Source organism: Anomaloglossus baeobatrachus, chromosome 6 (assembly GCF_048569485.1).
Source record: "Anomaloglossus baeobatrachus isolate aAnoBae1 chromosome 6, aAnoBae1.hap1, whole genome shotgun sequence".
Taxonomy (NCBI): Eukaryota; Metazoa; Chordata; class Amphibia; order Anura; family Aromobatidae; genus Anomaloglossus; species Anomaloglossus baeobatrachus.
Genome location: NC_134358.1, coordinates 350370562 through 350396143, shown reverse-complemented (window position 1 = coordinate 350396143; position 25582 = coordinate 350370562). Strand labels below are relative to the sequence as shown.

Below are 25582 nucleotides of genomic sequence, written 5' to 3'. Positions count from 1 at the left end.
AATACATATCGCTATAGACAGCTTAACAATTTACTGCTATGCCCATGGCGAAACTTACTTGTCCTTTCACTACTCTTTCTGTCTCTCTGCCACCAGCAATGACATTGTGTTGGCAACTTAGACCTGCAGCTAATTACAGGCAGCAGCACTTAGAAGGGGTTAATAGCCGCTGGAGATCGGTATAGTCTCAGGTCAGTAACCACAAAAGGTTGGCATTAGCAAGGAGCTTTTATTATTTATTATTTTAGCAGATTTTCTTTTGGAATTTTTACTGGCAAAACCAAAATCTGCATGATTTGGTGTGAATTTTCAGCTGCAAATTCGCTGTCAAAAATTTTGCAGCAAATCCAATCAAACCGTATAGCCAGTTTTGATTTTTTTTTTATAAGTACTGCGACCATTTTTACATAATTGATATAAACTACCATACAACCATAGAAACAACAGTGTTAAATCAAACCTACAACAGGAACAAAGTATTTCTTAAAACATTTTTTGGTCCAACATATCAGCAAGAAAAGCAGGGAATTTTTTTCTCATATGCACATACCACAAGTTATAGTCTAGCATTAGCGAAAAGCAATACGATCTGATAAACTTGGATTAAACTGATACAGAAGTAATAAATTCCAGGATGTAGGCATATGGTCACTGAATAGGAACCTCAGTTTTTTACTTCTCAAAGATAAAAATAGGGCATGATCATATTAAGAATATACTATCAGTCCGCTCAAAATCTCTTGGAAATCTTACTGCAAAAGCACGTCCAATTGGGACTTACCCAAAGCCGCAAAATTCACATCAAATTGCATGGATTTTTTTGTTGATTTGCGAAACTGGCACCAATTTGCTGCAACTTCACCCTTTTGCATTGAAAATGGCAATGGAAGCATGCAGCATAAAAATACATGGGCCTGAATTCAATAAGACTTGCGTTTCCTATGCCAATTTTGAAGCATATCGAGGAATAAAAACACACCTAACTAAGGCACACAATACTTTAGGAATTCAGCATATCTTACTAGTGGCATGCGCCTTGCCAGAAATTACTCCAATCTGAGACTAATGAAACATTTCTGGTTTAGAAAAGTTAACTTTTGAAACATTTGGTGGGCAGGCATAGATAGAGCTTGTACCCTCCCTAGCTCAGCCCATTTGGACAGGAGTAACAAAACAATTTTTGCACAAATTTGCGTTACACAAAAATGTAGTGACTTTTCAAAATGTTTTATCTTGTGTAAACAATGAATAATTGGAGCCACAATGCCAGATTAGTGAAGGTGTTTGACAGAATTTTGGCATAAACAAACACCTTCAAATGCTGCAACAACTTTTGCCAATTTTAAGCCAGCCTCGGCCAATTTTGCTAAAATAGGCAGTAGAAGCCTCTTAATGAATTAGGCGCATCTTATTCCCGCGCTACCTTCATTAAGACTGGCATGCAACATACCATGCCCATTCTGTGGATTTTAAAATCTAAAAAGAAGCTTAATTTCTGCAGTATGTGAAGGAGAAAATTTAATAATATCTGATGCCCAAAGCTGCTGCTGTAATGCTAGGAATATCTACCCACAAATTTGTGATGGAAAATTTGTGATCACACTCCAACTAATTTATGCACCTTAGTGACCACAACATGGCCAAGAACTATGGAAATAGCACTCAGAGTTTTTGCACATTATGCTTTTAATGTAGTCAAAAATATAAATTTTTCAAGTGAATGGTGCTTCAGGAAGCTATCCTTTTTCTGATATTTCGTAAACCTGACTTTTTTCTTGTTGTTTTTTTTTTTAGTTTCCGAAGCCCTTTTCGTTTGGTTTTATTTTATTTTTTTTGCATGTGTTTTTAGGGTTTTTGCTTTGTACTGGCAATTTCTGGACCTTTTTTTTTACCCTTCCCATTCATTGACTTGTATTACAAAGTAGAATATGTCTTCAGAATTGAAAACTCCTGAAAAATTATTAGATAACTTCTTAACAGCTTAGCTAGCATATTTGGAAACCTGAAGCAGTAAGGCTTTGTTCACAGTGCATGCTTATTTGATTTTTTTTTTATACATAAAACCAAAGTGCAAAAGTTTTGTGGCTTTTGTGCTGAATGTAACCAACTTTATTTAAACGTACTGTAGACAAGACACCAAATGTAGCAAAAAAAAGCTACAAAACCCAGCTTTTTTTTACTGTTACATCAGATTTTGCTGCAGAAAAAAAACACAGAGAAAACGAACTGTGAGCCTTACAATCTCAAAAGACTGAACATATTTATGGCAAGGGTTTTTGATATGGAAATTAATACGGTCATTGTTTTGAATTTTATGTTGGAGGGTTTTTTTTTTTCGAGAATTATGAAGCAGACTCACTCCAAACCCTACTAAAAAGAAAAAGCAAAATTTAGAGTGAACATACCGTAAGGGTTATCAGACTACAAAAGGAGATCTTCGTGTGAAACTGATATGAGAAAATGTAAAAGTTTCTCATTGAAGGCTTAGTTAGAATTGGAAAACTAGTTTAATTTTGAGGAAAGTATTAAATTTCTGCTTCTTAAGGTTTTAAGAAGAGTATAGAAAACAAACGTGCAGCCGAAATAAAGCATATTTTTTAGGGCATTAAACAATACCAACAGCTGAATCTAAAGCTTATAATAAATTACGTAAGTTTCCAGGTTTTATGGAAATAATATTTATTGTTTATTAAAGTTGTTTGTCTCAAATATACATTTGGGTATTAACTGTTCCCACCCCCCCAATTTATCTTACGTATTCATTTATATGTTTAGTGTTAATATTTAGGTGCTGAAAAACCTGGATTTCTAGCACCCTGCATAATGCACAGTGCAGAGTGTTAACAGAATATAACTTAATAGTCCTGCAGCTGTTTAGAAGTAGTAAAGGTGCACTTTACAAACTCTTCAAGGTTTGAAATGGGACTTAGTAAAAAAAAAAAAAAAAAAAAAAAAACCCACAAAAATAATGCTGGCTGTTTTGCTGACAAAAATCATTTGGTTTATAATTTTTTTTCTAACCAGCATTAACCTCTCTGCGTAGAATGCAAAGCATATTCTTGCATAATATCTTAGAGTCTGTGGCTAAAAAGCAAAAAAACAAGCAAACAATAATGTATACACATATATATGTTGTGCGTGGCACTTACCGGTAATACAAATATTTTTTGAAGGCATGTAATATAGATAGTACTGTATAAAAAACGACTTGCATAATATCCCCAATCATGAGGTATTTTTTTTTAGCAACAAGATATTAAAAGGCTTCTAAAATGTCTACTAAACATACTAGAAGGAAAACTAAACTCAATAAGGTATTGCAAAAATTTGGAAGGGATTCCTGGCATTTTCAAAATGTCCAAACGTTGAAGGAAGGGCTATGGGGACAAGTTGAGGAAATTAAATAGGAAAAAGAAGGGTAAAACCAGCATCTTCAATTGTACCATTAAAAATATTTCTAAATACACATTTATAAAATGTCCTGTGATGATAGCGATCAAAGCATACAATGTAAAAGGAGAGGTCTTATGTATGCAATGGGCCGCAGGTGAATCCTATGACATTTCAGAAAGGCAGCATTGTTAGACTGTTCCCTCTGGGAGGCTGAACACAGTTTCTTCAGATCAGGCAAATCAGGTAAAGAAACAAATGGTGCATTTGAGATCAGCACAATCGGTTACATTTTTATGCCTTCTTGCTGGCTGAGCTGTGACAATGTTTTCTTGATTCGTAAAGCAGTGAGCCTTGCAGCTCCATTGGCATACCAACATTCTCGCATTATTTTGGCCATCACACGTAATGCCTGGGGAAAAGCAAAATTTACTTAACAGTGTAACACATTATAATACAAAACTACCGTAAATAAAAAGATATAAAAAAATGTACTTCTAAGCCTACAATCACACATCTGTTATTTATATTCATGTGCTGCCTGTTTATAAAATTGACAGTACCTTGACCCAGTAAAATGGAACCATGTACCTGTTCTTTTCAACTCCGTGCATGTCCTAGTCACATCAGCCATTATCAGATGCGACCATTCAAGTCTATGGAAGCAGTTTACTTCCAAGTTTAAAAAAGGAAGTTAAACAAAATGACATGAAAAAGGTCTGGTATTATTAACGAACGTAAAAAAAACCTGACGTGGAAACGTAGCCTTAGACTGAGAATAGACTACTGATTTTATTCATTGCCTGTAAACCACAACATGTTCAGCAATGATTGGCATAGGCACTAGCGATGGGCGGACCTGGACTCTTAAGATATGGATCCAGGCAGTTTCCAAAGGTGCCCGGGTGCTGGACCCGGGATTCCCGATATTGATTCATATCAGGCACCCAGGAAATTAAAGAAAAAAAAAAAATATGAAGAGAGCGCTTCATACTTACCGAGGCTCCATTGTGGCCGTACGGCGCTCCCGCTGCCTCTCCTTCACTTCCTGATCACTATTCATTGCTCAACCATATGCACTGCTTTGCCTGCCCACCGTCCGTCCTGGTGTCTGTGATTGGTTCCAGTAAGACACGTTCACACAGGCTGGGAGTGCGTCTGACTGCAACCAATCACATGCGCCAGGACGGCTGGTAGGCGGGGAAAACAGTGCAATTGTCTGCGGGTCAATATCGCGGTATAAAAATAAATAAAACAATTGGTGCAGGGCCCCACCATATTATTATTTTATGATACCCATGATATTATAATATGATACCCAGCCGTACGCCCATCTTGGCTGTGTATCAAAATAAGAGGAGCCGCATGTGGTTTTAATTTTTTGTAATTTAAAATTAAAAAAACGGCTTGCGGTCCGCCCAATTTTGATACCCAGCCATGATAAAGCCCAACAGCTGGTGGCTGGAATTCTCAGCATGGGAAGTCCCATGGTTATTGGGACCCCACAGGCGAAGAATAGAAGCCTATAGCCACCCTGGAATTGTCACATCCATTGGATGCGACAATCGCGGTGCTTTACCTGGCTCTTCCCGAGAAAAATCCTTTATTTGAAATAAAATACAGTACCCTCTTTCTCCTCTTTTTTAACCCCAAAAAGACCCTTGAAGTTCTGCCGTAATTCACAAGATGCCCCATGACTGTCCTGGCTCTGCTACAACCGAGCCAAAAACATGTCCGATCTCTCTAAGCTCCGGGAAACACAGAGAAGGGGGAACTCAGGTGGCAGCAGTAACGTCACTCAGTTCACCAGAGGTCATACCCGGGTTCTCACGGTATGACCTCTGGTGAACCTGACCGGATCCCCGTACTCAGGATGGGGGCGCGTCTGACTGCAACCAATCACAGCTCACCGGTGGGCGGGGAAAGCAGTGCATATGGATGAGCAGTAATTAGCGGCCCAGGAGGTGAATGCGAGGTCAGGGAACAGCGTACAGCCATGTCGCAGCCTCAGTATGTGCTGCGCAACTGCTCCACTATCCCTTCTATAACAACCATTTTTAATAGCCAGATTTTAGTCCCCATAGACTTATATGGAGACAAGAATCTGGCCTGGAACCAGATTTTAGAAATCGGATCACTGGGATTATCCGGTCCCGATTATCTGTGCTTATTACTAATAGGCAAGGGCAGATTTCTGACCACTTTTCAGTATGCAGTACTGTTTTTGTTCATTTTACATTTTCAGCCTATGTGAGCAGAACACACTGCTTTGCTAATTTACAGAGTAATACAGTAAAAAAGACTCTGGGAAGTGGTGCTGTAGTATCTCTCTGTGAGATAACGTAAGGTCAGTGGCAAGCAGAAATGTGGCATTTTCAAAATGGTTGACTAGAAGATCAGAAACACAACCACAAATAGAAGTTTAGACACAAATCTCAAATGCTCACTGCATCAGACATTACAAACAAGTAACTTATAGCAGCAATATAAGTGGTCAAACCCATTCAGCATGGGATGGGATTCAATTTTTGTCCTGCATGTTTTGCTTGCCACAGTTTCAGATGTCCCAGTTGCACCATAAAGGTGATATCACCCTCTATCATTGCAGGTGTCTGTACTGACTGTAGCTTGCCTGATAATGACATGTCAGATGTGGGAAGTGTGGCACAAATTGCTGTCCCCTACTCTATGACAACAACCATTTGCCAAGCAATGCTCATTTTATTTCACATTAGAACAGTGATGGCAAACCTATGGCACACGTGCCAGCCGGGGCACGAGCGCCCATTCTGCTGGCACGCGTGTTCTCGCCTGATCCTGCCGCTTTGAACTGCTGGCGCAATTGCACTGGCAGTTCGAAGTTGTGTTGGAGCGGAGGGATATTTCTCCTCGCTCTGACACTCCTCCTCTCTTGGGCCGCAGGTCTGTTGCCTAGGAGACTGCGGGAGCGTCAGTAAGTGGTGCCGGCGTAATTACGTCTTCTGGCCGCGCGGGAACTGAGGACCCAGCGGCGCGCAGCGGTGGAGCGGGTGCTGGAAGGTGAGTTGTGTTTTTTTTTTAACTTATGTACTGCGGTGTTAATGTGGGGGGCAGCGCCAGCATGGGAAAACATGCATGCCAGGATGAAAGGGGGGCAGTGCCAGCATGGGGAAACATGCATGCCAGGATGGGGGGGGGCAGTGTCAGCATGGGGAAACATGAACGCCAACATGGGAAAACATACACGCCAGGATGGGGAAAACATGCACGCCAGGATGGGGAAAACATGCACGCCAGGATGGGGAAAACATGCACGCCAGGATGGGGAAAACATGCACGCCAGGATGGGGAAAACATGCACGCCAGGATGGGGAAAACATGCACGCCAGGATGGGGAAAACATGCACGCCAGGATGGGGAAAACATGCACGCCAGGATGGGGGAAAACATGCACGCCAGGATGGGGGAAAACATGCACGCCAGGATGGGGGAAAACATGCCAGGATAGGGTACATTTACCAGGAAGGGGAACATTTACCAGGATGGGGGAACATATTGGGATGGGGAAACATTTACCAGGATGGGGGAACGTGTTGGGATGGGGAACATTTACCAGGAAGGGGAACATGCCAGGAAGGGGGACATTTACCAGGATGGGGGAACATGCTAGGAAGGGGAGACATTTACCTGGATGGAGGGAACATTTACCTGAATGGGGGGACATTTACCAGGATGGGGGAACATTTACCAGGATGGGGGAACATTTACCAGGATGAGATAGATGCCGGGATGGGGGAACATTTAGCAGTATGAGGAATATTTAGCAGGATGGTGAATATACTGGGATGGGGTACATTTACCAGGATGGGGCCATAATGGGGACAAATATACCAGAATGTAGAAAATATAAATCGGGATGGGGGACATGTTTACCAGGAAGTGGCCCAGGAAGGGGGACATAACTACACAATGAAAGGGGAGGGGAGCAACTCCTACGACTTTATGGGATTTCAAGATGTTCAGACTTTGAAATGTAGATGTGGAATACAGGGTTAAATCTACATTCCATGCTAAAATCTCTGTCTAATGTGCTGCAATTTTTTCCAGAGGGATCAATCCAACTGCTGCGTCTGGAAAGGGCAGGGGCTGAGCTTCAATGTGTGGTAAGCATACATGAGCGTGATGCCCCTGCTGAAGAGAAGAGAAGACTTCAAAGGTAAAGTAAAAATCAATTATTAAAGGGGTGGTTCACCCATTTTTTTTTTTCCCCAATGATTCTCACTTACCATTATATGCATCTTCTGCATTGGCTTCCGTTTCCATTTCTGGCACTGAGCGGCGCTATGCTGCACGCTCAGTGCCAGTCACATGACCCCCTGGAGCTGTGGCCGCCAGCATCCTCTGACGTCCCAGCATTTCCGGGCTCTCAAACTGGACGGGTACGTCACAGGATGCCGGCGCCACTCACAGTGATTGACTGGGCTGTGGGCGGTGACTACCTGACGTCACAGCTGAGCATCGAGGGGAGGAGCCGGAGGATGCCAGTGTGTGGAGCGGTGAAGGCAGAGCGCGCGCTACCAGCATTCAGCTGTGGGAGGTACGGGGCGCCAGTGTGGAGTACAGGGGGGGTTTCTCCAACTGAAATCCCCCCTGTCACACAAGTATGTAATCACACTGTCCACCCGCCCGCTGTGCTCAGCTGTCAGGAGAGCGGGCGGTGTCGGCAGTGTGATCATATACTCCCACCAGCAGCACAGGTGACCGGACGCGGAGTGAGTGTGTATGTCATACTCACCTGTCTGCAGGGTCCCGGTGCCATGCCTGCTTCCAGCCCCTGTCCCGGTCCCGCCGCTTCGGCTGTGTGCAGTGTCCCCGGTGCACGCACGAAGCTTGCAGGACCTGGCCGTGGATCACCTGATGCAGTCACTTGACGCATCAGCTGATCGTAGTCTCGCCGGCTTTTTCGCGCCCGGCCGGCTATCAGCTGATCCTGCTGTCAGGGGACTTCATCAGCTGATTACCGGCCGCTCCTGCAGCGATGGGACAGGATCACACTCCTGTCCAATCGATCGCTCCAGGAGCTGCCGGTAATCACCACAGCAACATAAGTGAGTATGTTTTTTTTTTTTTTTTGGCACTGATGCATCAGCTGATTGTATAATCGGCTTTTATACAATCAGCTGATGTGTGATGGGATTCAGGCACTTGATCCTGACACATCATCTGATCGCTTTGCCTTCCAGCAAACCGATCAGATGATATTGGATCCGGATTGGACGGCGCGGGACCCTAACCCAGGATTACTGCGGAGGGGGGTTTATTTCAATAAAGATGGAGTCACTAATTGTGTTGTGTTTTATTTCTAATAAAAATATTTTTGTGTTGTGTTTTTTTTTTTATCATTACTAGAAATTCATGGTGGCCATGTCTAATATTGGCGTGACACCATGAATTTCGGGCTTAGGGCTAGCTGATAATATACAGCTAGCCCTAACTCCATTATTACCCGGCTAGCCACCCGGCATCAGGGCAGCTGGAAGAGTTGGATACAGCGCCAGAAGATGGCGCTTCTATGAAAGCGCCATTTTCTGGGGTGGTTGCGGACTGCAATTCGCAGTGGGGGTGCCCAGAAAGCTTGAGCACCCTTCACTGTGGATTCCAATCCACAGCTGCCTAGTTGTACCCGGCTGGACACCAAAATTAGGCGAAGCTCACGTCATTTTTTTTTAAATTATTTCATGAAATTCATGAAATAATTAAAAAAAAAAAAAGGGCTTCTCTATATTTTTGGTTCCCAGCCGGGTACAAATAGGAAGCTGGGGGTTGGGGGCAGCCTGTACCTGCCTGCTGTACCCGGCTAGCATACAAAATATGGCGAAGCCCACGTCATTTTTTTTTTCTCTTTTTTGGCAAAAAACTGCATACAGTCCGGGATGGAGTATGCTGAGCCTTGTAGTTCTGCAGCTGCTGTCTGCTCTCCTGCATACACTAGTGAATGGAGGATGCTGAGCCTTGTAGTTCTGCAGCTGCTGTCTGCTCTCCTGCATACACTAGTGAAGTTATGTACTAGTAAAACAACTCCCATGTCAGGAGCCAAAATTGGGAAAGATTTGTTTTGCCGAATCCATTGCAGGGTTAATGGTGTTCTCAGATTTTACAGAGGACCTCAATGTTAGCCTGTGTGGATGACGTAGGACGCATTAAGCACCCAGGCTTCAGAAGAAGGAGGACAAAGATGGCCAAAAGAGGAGGCGCTGCACCCGGAGAATGGAGACGGTCATCTGACCAGTCTGCATCGCCCCTTAGGTAAGTATTATAAAGTCATGTTTATGTTCTACACAGTGGCCTGGGCTCTTATATACAGTATGTTAGAATGCTGTATATAAGAGCCCACTGGTGGTGGCCGCAGCTTATAGTCACCAAATCTGGTGACAGGTTCCCTTTAAGTGCCCGGCTCCTGGTCTTATACTCACCTTACAGCGTCTTCATCTTCCATCAGTGGTTTTCTGTAGTTTGTGACCTGCCAGCTTCGCTAATGTTTCATGGAGTAATCTGGAGGTCACAACTCAATACAAGTCTATGAGACCCTCGTTCAGGCATTCATAGAGTTAGATTGAGAGTTTGTGACGTAACTTCTAACTTCCAGACGTGATTGTCACAAGATAGCGCTGCGGGACCGGAGTATCGCCGATAAAATACACAACAGGGGTTTTAAGCGCCACTCGCGTGCTGAAATAAAACACTGGAGCGGTGCTTTAAGTAAAGGCTGTAAAGCGGTAGACAACCCCTTTTACATTTGGCCGGTTGGTAATTTCTACTGAAAATTAGCCATTTGCCATAATTCAGAGATTAGCATCAGAGTCCTGATAGCCATAAAGACCTAAAAATCAAGGTGTAGGTGAAGGTGGGACTCACCTGGTGCAGGTCGATGTGGAAACGGATCTGTAAATGTATAAAGCATTGCGGTGAAAACAAAGGAACGGCTTTCCTGTAAGGATTGCCTGTCAGCTGGTGCTAAGGCTGCTTTCACACATCCGGTTTTTGCTGTGCGGCAGAATACGGCGCTTTGCAGAAAAAACGCAACCTTTTTTTTTTTGCCGCCGGTTGAGTTTTTTTCTGCATAGACTTGCATTAGCGCCGTATTGGGCCGCATGGCCTTGCGTTGCGTCCGTTTTTTGCCGGATGCATGGCACTTTTTTTGTGCGGCGAAAAAAACGCATCACGCTGGATCCGGCGAGATTTACAATGCAAGCCTATGGACGCCGGATGCGGTTTTTTGCACTGCGGATGCTCAGTATCAAGCCGCATCCGTCAAAAAACGGACGGGCCGCATGGAAAAACTTATGCAACGGATCTGTTTTTTTCGCCGCATCCGTTGCATAGGTTTTCGAGCCGCACTGCAAAACCGGATGTGTGAAAGCAGCCTAAGACGTCTACTACTTCCAGACCGTGACCATATAGTGTGGTGAGGACTGAAAGCAATTACTACTCTGAGGCTGGACCAGAGCGCAGCAGGCAGACGCTGACCCCCTTCTCTGCTCCAATCATGCTCTGACCTGATTGTATATCATCAAGGCTGGAGCTTTCCATCCGGTGGCCATTCACAGAAATGTTCAGATATCAGCAGGCGAGAGAAAAGAACACAAGGTCCGGAAGCAGAAGCAGATACATATAGCGGAGCACTGCGGGAATTTGTGATTTGGCACATTGCTACACCAACACCAAGATTGGTACTTCTCTGGGGAGGTGGTATGGTCATAGTAAAGGCCGCTTTACACGCTGCGACATCGCATGTCGCTAGGGATAGCACCCACCCCCATCGTTCGTGCGTCACAGGCAAATCGCTGCCTGTAGCCAACAATATCGCAGGAACGCGTCACACGAACTTACCTTCCTAACGACGTCGCTGTGGATGGCGAACAACGTCCTTTCTAAGGGGGCGGTTCGTGCGGCGTCACACGGCAGCCGTCCAATAGAAGCGGAGGGGCAAAGAGCAGCCGCATGAAAGTCACGCCCACCTCGTTACCAGAGGACGCAGGGACGGTGTTGTTCGTCGGTCCCGGGGTGTCACACGTAGCGATGGAACGACAGGAACGACGAACAACCAAATGAGCAACGATATTTGGAAAATGAACGACGTGTCAACAATCAATCAATGATTTGGTGAGTATTTGGGATCGTTAGCGGTCACTTGTAAGTGTCACACGCAACGACGTTGCTAACGAGGCCGGATGTGCGTCACAAATTCCGTGACCCCAGTGATATCTCGTTAGTGATGTCGCTGCGTGTAAAGCGGCCTTAAGTCAGGGCTCCTACAGAGGTATATATAGGTGGTGGTGATCAGAATAGAAAAGGCACACAAAGAAAAAGGGAATGATGGGCACACCGGGCTGTATGTAGGGTGTTCTGTGTACACGAGCCTAAGGGTATGTGCCCATGATCAGGGTTCAGGGCGCTGAAGTCTCTCACTTGTGTTCTCCCTACGGAGGACACAGGCGAATGCGCGATAAACAACTGACATGCTGCAGTCTGGAAAGACGCACCGCAGATCAGGGTTTGCTGCGGAAAAAACAAGCACAGCGGGCACAGGATTTCTAGAAATCCCTCCACTGTGCTTATACTGTACAATGCAGCGTTTTGGACACAGCTGAAGAATGCCGCATCCAAAACGCTGCAAACACTGATCGTGGGCACGCACCAGCAGACATTCAACTTCTCCCACACAAATGAAAAGCAGAAACCTTGTAGCACCTGCACTTATTGGAAGATAACCCATAAATATCGCTACTATCCGTCATGAGGTCATTTAAGTGGCCGTTGGATCATTCGGCCAAAAGCAATCATTCTGGATTCCCCCATACATAGTAACACTTAGACAGGCCAACATGCCAAATACTATTTTTTTTCTCCCACATGTTACATTGTGGGCAGATCCAGCAAGTTTTGACAACTTTAATGTTTTTGGGGACCTTCGCTAATAGTATACAAACACTGAACAATAAAAAATAAATCTTTATTTTTATATAGCGCTAACATATTCCGCAGCGCTTTACATACATCAGGAACACTGTCCCCATTGGGGCTCACAATCTAAATTCCCTATCTGTATGTTTTTTGGAACAATCCTCTACTGACCACTTCTATAATCCAGCATCAAATACAGCTGACCGGGGCCACATGAAATATTCTACATTACTGGACATTTTAAGAACTGGACTTCCTTCACCAAAAAAAATAAAAAATTGCTAGTAATGATCTGTTCACATGGTATTTGATGAGGATTTTCAGCGGGAATGTGATGGCTTAGGCTGCTTTCATACATCCGGTTTTTGCAGTGTGGCTCAAAAACCTATGCAACGGATGCGGCGAAAAAAACGGATCTGTTGCATACGTTTTTCCATGCGGCCTGTCCGTCTGACGGATGTGGCTTGATACTGAGCATGCGCAGAGCAAAAAAAAAAAAACGCATTCGGCCGCCGGATGCAGTTTTTGCCGCAGGACGCCGCATCTGGCGTCCATAGGCTTGCATTGTAAATCGCGCCGGATCTGGCGTCATGCGTTTTTTTCGCCGCACAAAAAAAACGTGCCAGGCAACGTTCCATCTGACCGCCGCATGGGCTCAATATGCCGCATTCGGCAAAAAATGGACGCAACGCAAGGCCATGCGGCACAATACGGCGCTAATGTAAGTCTATGCGGAGAAAAACGCAACTGGCGGCAAAAAAAAAAGGTTGCGTTTTTTCTGCAAAGCGCCGTATTGTGCCGCTCAGCAAAAAACTGATGTGTTTTCAGCTTTAGCAGATACCAGACTACGGCCATGTTCCAGTAAGTTTTTTCCAGCAGGTGTCTGCACTAAAATACCCCATAGTTATCGGCTTCAGAGGATTTTCCGTTGTTGGGAGAGGAGAGGGTGTTATTAAAAATATGCAATTTGCATACATGCAATCACGTGGTCACTTCACTTTAGCGGTCCACGCTCTATCAAAATGTAGTTTGTGGCCAGATATAGTGTATTCATAATGTGGATGAAACTTAGAAAAAAGCAGACTTGCAGTAGCATAACAGGTTCATTACTGTAACGTCAAATACTCACTTGGTGTATTGTGAGTGCTGTGAGGACAGACAAGTACGTAGTCAAATGAAGTGACTATTGGCTTGTCCAGCATTTCTCTGTTTTCCTTTGTCTGTTTTAGTTTTGGGGTATTCCCATCACCAAGATCCTATCTCAATATGTATGAGGTGTTATAATAATATTAGCAAATATATGCAATTTGAAACGTAGTATACATCTCATGATTAGCCATGTATCTTACCTGATGTGGAAGTGATTAACTCTAAGGTATCCATGGTTACAACCAATCATATAGTGAAAGTTGATACTGTTCGTTGCCATTGATGCCTAGGCCGTTGGAATGCCCCTGCCCATGAGGTAAGTGACATGGCTTATCACGAGAGCTACACTACATTTATAATGCAATATATTTGGTAATATTCTTATTATTACATCTACTACATAGTAGTAGTGGATCTTGGACATGGGAATACCCCTTTAACTGTTAATAATGTTATCTGTTTAATAATATTTTTTTTTTAGTTGACATTGATTAAAACAGTTAATATTTTCATACACAGGTATAATTAAAAAGTCCAGTCAAGTACATATCATATTTTTCATTTATTTTATGCAGCAGAAATCACAGAGTGGTGCAGTTAGTGACATGTATCATCCGGTCACCTGCACAACAAGTCCCAGAGTGGAGGCAGTGACATGTAGCATCCGGTCACCTGCACAACAAGTCCCTGAGTGGAGACAGTGACATGCTTTGCTCTGACACATAGTGTGCTGCATGTCACTATCTGTCTCCACTCTGGGACTTGTTGTGCAGGTGACCGGATGATGCATGGCACTATCTGTCTCCACTGTGGGACTTGTGCAGGTGACCAGATGATACATGTCAATAACTGCCCCACTCTGAGACTTGTTCAGGTGAGAGTGTATACAGTTGGAACAATGCAGCAGAAGTCACTGAGTGGAGCAAGTTAGTGACATGTATCATCCGTTCACCTGCACAACAAGTCCCTGAGTGGAGACAGTGACATGCTCTGCTCTGACACATAGTGTGCTGCATGTCACTATCTGTCTCCCCTCTGGGACTTGTTGTGCAGGTGACCGGATGCTACATGTCACTAACTGTATCCACTCTGGGACTTGTGCAGGTGACCGGATGCTAAATGTCACTATCTGTCTCCACTCTGTGATTTCTGCTGCATAGTACCAACTGTATACACTCTCACCTGCAGAACAAGTACCACAGTGGAGACAGTTAGTGACATGTAGCATCCGTTCACCTGCACAACAAGTCCCAGAGTGGATACAGTGACATGCAGCACACTATGTGTCAGGGCACAGCATGTCACCAACTTGCTCTGCTCTGTCACCTGCGGTGCTGCATGTCACGTTTTTGCTGCGATTTGGTGCGTTTTTTGCTGCGTTTTTGCTCACTGCGTTTTTAATCAGTGCACAATGCCATTAAAGATTGTTGATGAAAAAAAAAAAAGGTCTGATGTCATTTCCTTATTCAAAATGTTCATTGTATGCAGGAGAGCAGACAGCAGCTGCAGAACTACAAGGCTCAGCATCCTCCATTCACTAGTGTATGCAGGAGAGCAGACAGCAGCTGCAGAACTACAAGGCTCAGAATCCTCCATTCACTAGTGTATGCATGAGAGCAGACAGCAGCTGCAGAACTACAAGGCTCAGCATCCTCCATTCACTAGTGTATGCAGTAGAGCAGACAGCAGCTGCAGAACTACAAGGCTCAGCATCCTCCATTCACTAGTGTATGCAGGAGAGCAGACAGCAGCTGCAGAACTACAAGGCTCAGCATCCTCCATTCACTAGTGTATGCAGGAGAGCAGATAGCAGCTGCAGGACTACAAGGCTCAGCATCCTCCATTCACTAGTGTATGCAGGAGAGCAGACAGCAGCTGCAGGACTACAAGGCTCAGCATCCTCCATTCACTAGTGTATGCAGGAGAGCAGACAGCAGGTGCAGGACTACAAGGCTCAGCATCCTCCATTCACTAGTGTATGCAGGAGAGCAGACAGAAGCTGCAGAACTACAAGGCTCAGCATCCTCCATCCAGGATTGTATGCAGTTTTTTACCCAAAAAGAAAAAAAAAATGACATGGGCTTCGCCATATTTTTGTATGCTAGCCGGGTACAGCAGGCAGGTACGGGCTGCCCCCAACCCCCAGCTGCCTAGTTGTACCCGGCTGGGAACCAAAAATATAGAGAAGCCCTTTTTTTTTTTTAATTATTTCATGAATTTCATGAAATAATTTAAAAAAAAAAATGACGTGAGCTTCGCCTAATTTTGGTGTCCAGCTGGGTACAACTAGGCAGCTGGGGATTGGAATCCACAGTGAAGGGTGCCCAAGCTTTCTGGGCACCCCCACTGCGAATTGCAGTCCGCAGCCACCCCAGAAAATGGCGCTTTCATAGAAGCGCCATCTTCTGGCGCTGTATCCAACTCTTCCAGCTGCCCTGAAGCCGGGTGGCTAGCCGGGTAATAATGGAGTTAGGGCTAGCTGTATATTATCAGCTAGCCCTAAGCCCGAAATTCATGGTGTCACGCCAATATTAGACATGGCCACCATGAATTTCTAGTAATGATAAAAAAAAACACAACACACAAAAATATTTTTATTAGAAATAAAACACAACACAATTAGTGACTCCATCTTTATTGAAATAAACCCCCCTCCGCAGTAATCCTGGGTTAGGGTCCCGCGCCGTCCAATCCGGATCCAATATCATCTGATCGGTTTGCTGGAAGGCAAAGCGATCAGATGATGTGTCAGGATCAAGTGCCTGAATCCCATCACACATCAGCTGATTGTATAAAAGCCGATTATACAATCAGCTGATGCATCAGTGCCAAAAAAAAAAAAAAAAAATACATACTCACTTATGTGCTGTGGTGATTACCGGCAGCTCCTGGAGCGATCGATTGGACAGGAGTGTGATCCTGTCCCATCGCTGCAGGAGCGGCCGGTAATCAGCTGATGAAGTCCCCTGACAGCAGGATCAGCTGATAGCCGGCCGGACACGAAAAAGCCGGCGAGACTACGATCAGCTGATGCGTCAAGTGACTGCATCAGGTGATCCACGGCCAGGTCCTGCAAGCTTCGTGCGTGCCCCGGGGAGACTGCACACAGCCGAAGCGGCGGGACCGGGACAGGGGCTGGAAGCAAGCATGGCACCCGGACCCTGCAGACAGGTGAGTATGACATACACACACACATACACACTCACTCACACACTGTATATATACACACACACTGTATATACACACACACACTGTATATACACACACACATACACTGTATATACGCGCGCACACACTTTCTTCCCCTGGCTGTGTAGAGCTGCAGCTGTCTCTGTGTAATTGATCTCAGTGCACATCCACAGGGAAGAGGCAGGGAGGAGGGTTTGGGTGGGAGCAGAGTGGGTGTATTAGACACAATGGGTGTGTTAGATAAGCCAGACACCGCCCTAGAGCCACAAAGAATTCTGGGACTTGTAGGAACTGAACACAGGAAGTCAGAGGAGAGATTAACCCCATCAGAGCTGGAGCCAGCAATGAGCATGTGCTGCTAGTGCACAATGAAAGGTAATTTTGCTGAAAAAACATAATAGATGTGTTGAGGGGCACATATTAGCAAGATTTATCAGAAAAAAAAAAAAATCAGTTTTGGTAACTGGACAACTTCTTTAACATAATAGGATTGGTTGGCACTTCGGAAAAAAAATTGGGTTTAGGGCTACAGTTTGGGCACTCGGCCTGTGAAAGGTTCGCCATGACTGCATTAGAAGAACCACTGTAATGCACACTGAAAACAGTAATGAATCCTTTACTAGCTCAAAAACATGATGCATTGTGTTAACCCTTTATGGGAACTTCAGCTTAATAAAAATCCACTCGAGGGGTTAACACCTTGCAGCACACTTCTGCTTTTAGCCTGGAGTCCAGTGGTTTCTCCTGTTTTCTGCTGCTGGTCAGTTGTACATTTTAGTTGATAGAGAGGACTTTAATGCATACTTACTTCACAGCTCTGCCATCTGTTTGGAATGTTTGGCCTCAATTTCTGATCACAAACCACCTTCCTCATCTCTTCAACTGATGGATCAGAAGGAACAAGGTCATAGTAAGGTAATTGATAATCTTCATGAATTCCTATAAGATATACAGCAAAGATTATAATCAAAATATACTGAGTTAAAACAATGATTTTTTAAAAATTATGTTTATATTTATTCCTCTTACGTTAGCAATTCACAGGAGGTGACTGTTGAACTTTTCTCAATACTCATGAATAAAAGGGGATTTTATATTACAGTTCACAGCTTGTTTCCACAAAATGCAGGTTGGCCAGTTATCTATTTATTTTACTCGCTTTTATAGCAATATTATTATTATTTTCCTCTCTTATGAAAACCTACAGAAATTGGCTGAAGCCACTGACCAAGGGTAAACCAAGTATAATGGTTGTAGTAGTAGTCAAATATATAATTATTACACCTATAAAAAGAAAAATACACATACCATTCAACCAATTATTAACACCCATTTTTGCAAATTGGTTGAATGGGTAGAGTATGTATCACTGCACCCAAGCATTATACAGTAAATAAAAGGCTATATCTGAACAAGAAAACCTATCTACAAAACATAAAGCCAGAAAAAATAAGGTAATAAAATATTTAATCTTTATTAAGAACATTTTTAAAATAAAATAGACAAAGGTGAACAGAATAAAAATAAGAGACAGCAGGGGATAGGGATCACAAGATGGTAAGCCAAACCATATAGCATAGTAGACTAATATATTAATAGCACAATGGCTAAACATGAGAACATATAAAGTATCAAATCACAGTTGAAGTGCTATACGGTAATTATCTAAGTCCATGAAAAATATTAATGAGAAAAACTGGGAGGTATTTTGACTATGCAGCCAGATAATGTAAGAACAAAACATAAAGAGCATGATACAATAAAAAAGTGACTGATATAGAATATAACAGGCAGTAACCACTATCAAAGAGACCAGGCTAAAATTAGCCAAACAGCAAAACAAATACCTCAGGCCATCTCTTCCGTTTGGACTGGCTACAATTCCAACGCGTTTCGGCGTGTTGCCTTAGTCAGGGACGTGGTGCCAGCTAAGATGGTATATCTCTCCATGCTGTTCATTATGCATCTCTTTTTGGCATGACTATGACCTAAAGGGTGCGCATATGCCCGTAAAATCTGCAGTTTTCGTCATATGGCGGACCGGGTCACATGACTGGTCATGTGTTGTATCACGTGGTTGGACAACCCTTATGTTACTCGCTCCACCATATGCATGTTGCACCGTGTGAGGCTTCGGTGGAATGCACCCCATAGCAGTCGTTTTCATTTTGTGCCTTCATTGGCCTATAAAAATCACCATTACGGCTGGATGGAGATCACCTCAGGTATTTGTCTTACCATTTGGCTAATGTTAGACTGGGCACTTTGCAAGTGGTTACTGACTTCTATATTCTGCATCAGTCATTTTCCGTTATTGTATAATGCACTGATTGCAGTCCATGCTTTTTATGTGCTCTTCTTCCATTTTCTGGCTGCAAAGTCAAAATACATTGTTTTTCTCATTAATATTTTTCATGGACTTATATAATATTTCAAATTTTGATTTATCCCACCACCATTTTATTGAAGATACCGCCACACTAACAATGCGAAAGCGCCAACATCGGCGCAAAATTTAAATAAACAAGAGGAGGCAAACTAAACAGGAGGAAGTGTTCCTGAGGACCCAGCCCACAAAGCACTGCGCCCGATGCTGAAGCCACTGTACCAATGACGTCATTTCTGAAGGTATGAGAAAGGAATTTTCAGCAACCAACCATCGAAACTTTAAACTAAAGGTACGATTTGAATCAGCACCCTAGCACCAGTATGGCAGTGCCTGTACTTTATGTGAAAAACCTGCAGGTTGGTTCCCTTTAATATCATGTTTGATTAAAGATCTAATTTTCTGAAACATAGCAAGACTTCTCCCAGAGTTTTCTTGATTCATGAATGACAAATTTTACAATAAGCTTTAGGCAAACGTTCTATGCACAAGGCACACTACTTGTTTTTGTTACCGCGTTCCTGGCTTAAAGACTTTAACAACCAATCAAGATGATCTTTAAAGGCAGAAAGTCAGCCCATCCTAAGCATTGGAAAGTACCGTACTAGGAGGCGGCTTTGGATCATTTGCATCAACACCAGGCATTGTAGGATTTTCCACTATATTACACCACTGTACTGCACATCTGTAGGAGGGAGGAATAGCGCCCTCTCTTAGGCTATGTGCCCACGTTGCATTTGTCCCTGCAGAAATTTCTACAGCGATTTGACAGCACATGTGCGCTTCAAATCACTGCAGAAACACTGCGTGATGAATGCTGTGAAAAAGCCGATTTCATGCGCTCTGGATGCAGCCCCCATCATAGACAGCGGGACCTGCATCCAAAGCGCACGGAATACGTGACATGTTGCTTTTTAGAACGCAGCGATTTGGCAGCATGCAAATCGCTGCATTCTAAAACGCAACGTGCGCATTGATTATGCACAATCTTCACAGATTGTGCTGGGGACGCAGGACGCATGCAGTTACGCTGCAGTGCAATACGCAGCGTAACTGCATGCAAATATGTAACATGGGTACAGAGCCTTACGAAGGTAGTGCTATAATATTGTAATTATACTTATATAAAGCAGGAGTAGCAGAGTGGAACGGGTGCAGCATTTGGTTCCACTTAGTAGATGCAGGATGTATATGTGTTGATGTAGAGAAGTGTATTTGCTTATAAACTGTAAAAGTAATGTAGAGTACTGGCCCCTAGTGCTGGAGAAATAGGCAGTAGACACAGTACAGGGTTAGAGACATAGGCAGGAGACATACTACAGGGTTAGATATAGCAAATAGGGTTAAGCCGGAACCAGGGAAACAAGAAGAGGATGATAGGAATAGTTAAAGGGAAGGTATCGTCAAAAAAAAAATTCAATAACTGAAAAAATGTAAAGTAAAGTAATAATGTTTTAATGTTTTGTTTAAATATTATTATTTGTTTTTAATTGAGCAAAATATAAAAAAAAATTTAAAAAGTTTGATATTTTCCACTGTTAAACACTAGGGGGAGCAGCTGCTGAAATCCTACTGAATTTCCACTGTATAAAAAGCTCAGATTACAGCCTGCAGTAAAAGTGGGCGGAGTCTGCTCTCCTGTGTGTCCTGGCACGCCTCCCCCTCCCAATCTGAGTGTTTACAACAGATAACAGAGAATGACATGTAGGGACATAATGCACAGCCATTTTGTTGATGACCACAAATGTCCAAAGTGTCACCAAGGACAGCAGGTGTATCACACAGGATAGGATTAGATACACAGCTGTGCAGACAGTATCACACAGGATAGGATTAGATACATGGCTCTGCAGACTGTATCACAGGATAGGATTAGATACACAGCTCAGCAGACAGTATCACACAGGAGAAGATTAGATACACAGGTGTGCAGACAGTATAACACAGGATAGGATTAGATACACAGCTCAGCAGACAGTATCACACAACATAGGAGAGGATTAGATACACAGCTCAGCAGACAGTATCACACAGGAGAGGATTAGATACACAGCTCAGCAGACAATATCACACGAGAGGATTAGATACACAGCTCAGCAGACAGTATCACACAGAATAGGATTAGATACACGGCTCAGCAGACAGTATCACACAGGAGAGGATTAGATACACGGCTCAGCAGACAATATCACACAGGAGAGGATTAGATACACGGCTCAGCAGACAGTATCACACAGATTAGATACACGGCTCAGCAGACAGTATCACACAGGAGAGGATTAGATACACAGCTCAGCAGACAGTATCACACAGAATAGGAATAGATACACGGCTCAGCAGACAGTATCACACAGGATAGGATTAGATACACGGCTCAGCAGACAGTATCACACAGGATAGGATTAGATACCCGGCTCTGCAAACAATATCACACAGATTAGATACACGGCTCAGCAGACAGTATCACACAGGAGAGGATTAGATACACAGCTCAGCAGACAGTATCACACAGGAGAGGATTAGATACACAGCTCAGCAGACAATATCACACGAGAGGATTAGATACACGGCTCAGCAGACAGCATCACACAGGATAGGATTAAATACACGGCTCAGCAGACAGTATCACACAGGAGAGAATTAGATACACAGCTCAGCAGACAGTATCACACAGGAGAGGATTAGATACATGGCTCAGCAGACAGTATCACACAGGATAGGATTAGATACACGGCTCAGGAGACAGTATCACAGGATAGGATTAGATACACGGCTCTGCAAACAATATCACACAGATTAGATACACAGCTCAGCAGACAGTATCACACAGGAGAGGATTAGATACACAACCCTGCAGACAGTATCACCGGTACACACAGGTACTCACATGCAGTGGCGTGCACACACACACACAGCGCCCCTGATGGGGACCTTGTGCCACACACACACACTGCGGCGGGCAGAGCTGCGGGAGCTGCGGCGTCATGCAGAGCTGGGGGAGCTGTGGAGGCGGGCAGAGATGCAGCGGCGGGCAGAGCGGGCGGAGCTGCGGCGTCGGGCAGAGCTGGGGGAGCTGTGGCGGCGGGCAGAGCTGGGGGAGCTGCGGCGGCGGGCAGAGCTGGGGGAGCTGCGGCGGCGGGCAGAGCTGGGGGAGCTGCGGCGGGGGGCTTGGGAGAACGGAGGGAGGGGATGTCACCGGAGACTGTAAGGCTATGTGCGCACTAGTGCGTTTTACCCGCGGATTTGCCGCGGAAATTTCTTGAGAAATGTCTGCAATCTTTGTGCAGACATTTCCCAGCAAATCCTATGTGAAAAAAAAATAGCTGTGCGCACACTGCGGATTTTTCTCAAGAAATTTCCTTGAGAAGGAATTCTTGAGAAAATTTCTTGAGAAAATGAGCATGTCAATTCTTTTCCGCAGGTACCCTGCGGATTTCGGCAGTACAGCCTGCAAAATCCGCAGGGAACAACCTGCGGGAAAATCGCGGCTAATCCGCGGCAAATCCGCAGCAAATCCGCATGCGGATTTGGTGCGGATTTTTTCCGGAGGTCCGGAAATCTTCCACTCCCATAAGTTTCTCAAGAAACAGGGGAGGGGAGGGGGCCCGTATTCACACATCCCGGCGGTTGACAGGGGTAAAGTGGAGCAAACAGCACACGCTGTGAGCTCCACAATAATGGCGCTGGTCTCCTCCCTCTGCTGTGAACTGGACAGCCCAGGGGGCGCGTCCAGGTCACAGCAGACGCCCACTGTAACGTACGGCATGGGGTCGGAGCCCGACTATCAGAGTCTATGCACAGGGGCTGCCATAAAGGAAGGAGTTAGGCTGCTTTCACACCTCCGGTTTTTGCTGCTATGCGGCACAATCCGGCACTTTGCAGGAAAAACGCAACCGTTTTTTTTTTGCTGCCGGTTACGTTTTTCCTACACAGATTTTAATTAGTGCCGCATGGCCTTGCGTTCCATCCGGTTTTTGCCGCATGCGGCAGATTTAACCGATGTGGCGGCCGGATGGAACGTTGCCTGGCACGTTTTTTTGTGCAGCAAAAAAAAAAAAAAAAAACGCATTGCGCTGCATCCGGCCGATGCGGCGCTTTTCCCAATGCATCCCTATGGATGCCGGATGCGGCAAACACCGCATCCGGCCGCCGCATGCGGTTTTTGCCACTGCGCATGCTCAGTAGCATGCCGCAAGCGGCAAAAACCGGACGGGCCGCATGTAAAAAACTTATGCAAAGGATGCGGTGTTTTCACCGCATCCGTTGCATAGGTTTCACAGCCGGATTGAGCCGCACGGCTCAAACTGGATGTGTGAAAGCAGCCTTACTGTCATTACACACATGGCAAATCCAGCATGGCAGCCCCCAGTAAAATAAGAATTAAATAAAAACTAAATAAGCTGTGATTTTCATTTTGTATTAGAAATACTTGATTTCATATTCACTATTTTTAATACAAAAATAAACCGCGATACCTTCCCTTTAAATAGTTAATAAAGTAAAGCAGGGACATAGGAAGTGTAGAGAGATGGTTGCCTGGGAGACGGATACAGGAAGGAGAAGAGAATGCAGAGGGTTTTAGAATGTGTGTAGGAAGAGGTTAGTAAAGCGGCAGGAGCTGAAGAGTAAGGACAGGGTCCAGAGGTGGGACCTGTCCAGATAGGGAGGAATCCTCCCATGTGTCGAGACCTCACCTTGCGGAGGAACTGTGGAGCATGCTAGAACTGGTGGGATGTTGGGGTACAAAGACTGCTGACAATATCCTGAACTGGCCAGCCGCTGCTACGCATCACAGGTCCAAGTGAGACACAGCAGCCGCACGGAAAGGATACCGGGACAGAACGTGTGCCAGGAAGAGGGCATAGGACTCAGCTGCTTGAGGATAGTGCCCAGGGCGAGTTCCAGGAAAAGAAAAGGTTTTCCCTCGAGGTAGAACAGACACAGCACAAGTGGTCCTAAAGGTTTGTAGTGTGGAAAGTAGTAAGAGATGCAATAAAGACGTTCCTGTGGTTTAATCAGAGTATGTGTGCTTTAGGTTGCCCTCCCTGTCTCTGATAAGGATCCAGCAAGTACAGAGAAAGGTAATAGAGACTGTAACAACTAATGACTTAGGGCCCAATGGGAGCTCAGCACGAACCTTCACATTTACTGAAGACAGGGGAAGCACTGCTGGCCATCACCTGGCTCCTCTCTCTTCACACCCACTGCTAAAGATAGGAAGAGTTATGACCTTTAAAATAGGCAATGAAAAGTGGGAGCGGTGGATCCCGTTGTGCAATACTCTCGGTATGGTGCGGTCAGGGTGAAGGGAATATATAGCAGTTTTCATGTTGATGATAGCACACAGGCGCTAGAAAAGTGACATGGCAACACCAAAAAAATTAAAGGGAACCAAACATCAGGATTTTCGTGTATAAGCTGCAGACAGTGCAGTACTGGCACAGTGTGTACATACCATGAGGGGGCAGCTCGGGTGTTTAGTCAGTGAAATCCAACTTTATAAAGTTTGAAATTTCGTGCACTTTTTGATTGACGTGTGCACCTCTCTGTTAATGTCCGGGCGGGTTATGCAGGAGTTCCCCGCCCCCCCACCAGCCTGTTCCGCCCTCTCTCCTGATGTCCGGGCGGGTTATGCACGTGTTCCCCGCCCCCCCCCCGCGCTGCCTGTTCCTCCCTCCCTCTGGCTGTATGTAAAATGCTAATCTTCAGAAACATGGCGCCGGAGTGGGCCCCTGCGCATAGCGCTTATCTCCGGCGCCATGTTTCTGAAGCCCGCATTACACAGCTTGGTGTCTGCAGACTGCTGAACAGCTGATCGGAGGACGCGATCAGCTGTAGCTATGATGACGTGCCGCCTCAGGACACCGGGCCAGGACAGGAGCTTGCCAGCGACATCGGGGGTCAGGTGAGGTAAGTTCACAATGGACTCACATGACCCCGTGACGGCAGTGCTGCGAGACCCGGTCACGGTAGTGATATTATCGGGCGGCACTGTCTTCACGGGGTCAGGTGAATGAAATTACTAGCACCTGTGATGTCATTGCCCCAGCAGGCACGCACACATTATACACACACATACACACACTATATATACACACACACACACACACACACACACTGCTGTGTGTGCGCCCCTGCGTTGACCTGGGCTCACCTTCTGAGTTCCAGGTCACTGCAGGAAAGCACTCACAGCTGTGTGTGTGTATAATGTGTGTATGCGCGTGTGTATAATGTGTGTATGCGCGTGTGTATAATGTGTGTATGCGCGTGTGTATAATGTGTGTATGCGCGTGTGTATAATGTGTGTATGCGCGTGTGTATAATGTGTGTATGCGCGTGTGTATAATGTGTGTATGCGCGTGTGTATGCGCGTGTGTATAATGTGTGTATGCGCGTGTGTATAATGTGTGTATGCGCGTGTGTATAATGTGTGTATGCGCGTGTGTATAATGTGTGTATGCGCGTGTGTATAATGTGTGTATGCGCGTGTGTATGTGCGTGTGTATAATGTGTGTATGCGCGTGT

General features: G+C 44.9%; 1 protein-coding gene across 2 annotated transcripts in view; it reads right to left on the bottom strand.

Annotated features, from left to right (window-relative positions):
• Window positions 1-2662: 2662 nt before the first annotated feature.
• The window catches only part of TGFBR1 (transforming growth factor beta receptor 1), a 349773-nt gene continuing 326853 nt past the window's right edge, over window positions 2663-25582 (bottom strand). For both annotated transcript variants that reach the window (XM_075315001.1, XM_075315000.1), the window contains 2 exons: window positions 17480-17610; window positions 2663-3802 (listed from right to left, as the gene is read on the bottom strand). In XM_075315001.1, coding sequence (XP_075171116.1) covers window positions 3677-3802; window positions 17480-17610 — 257 coding nt within the window. In that variant the 3' untranslated portion in view covers window positions 2663-3676. The remainder of the gene's footprint in view (window positions 3803-17479; window positions 17611-25582) is intronic.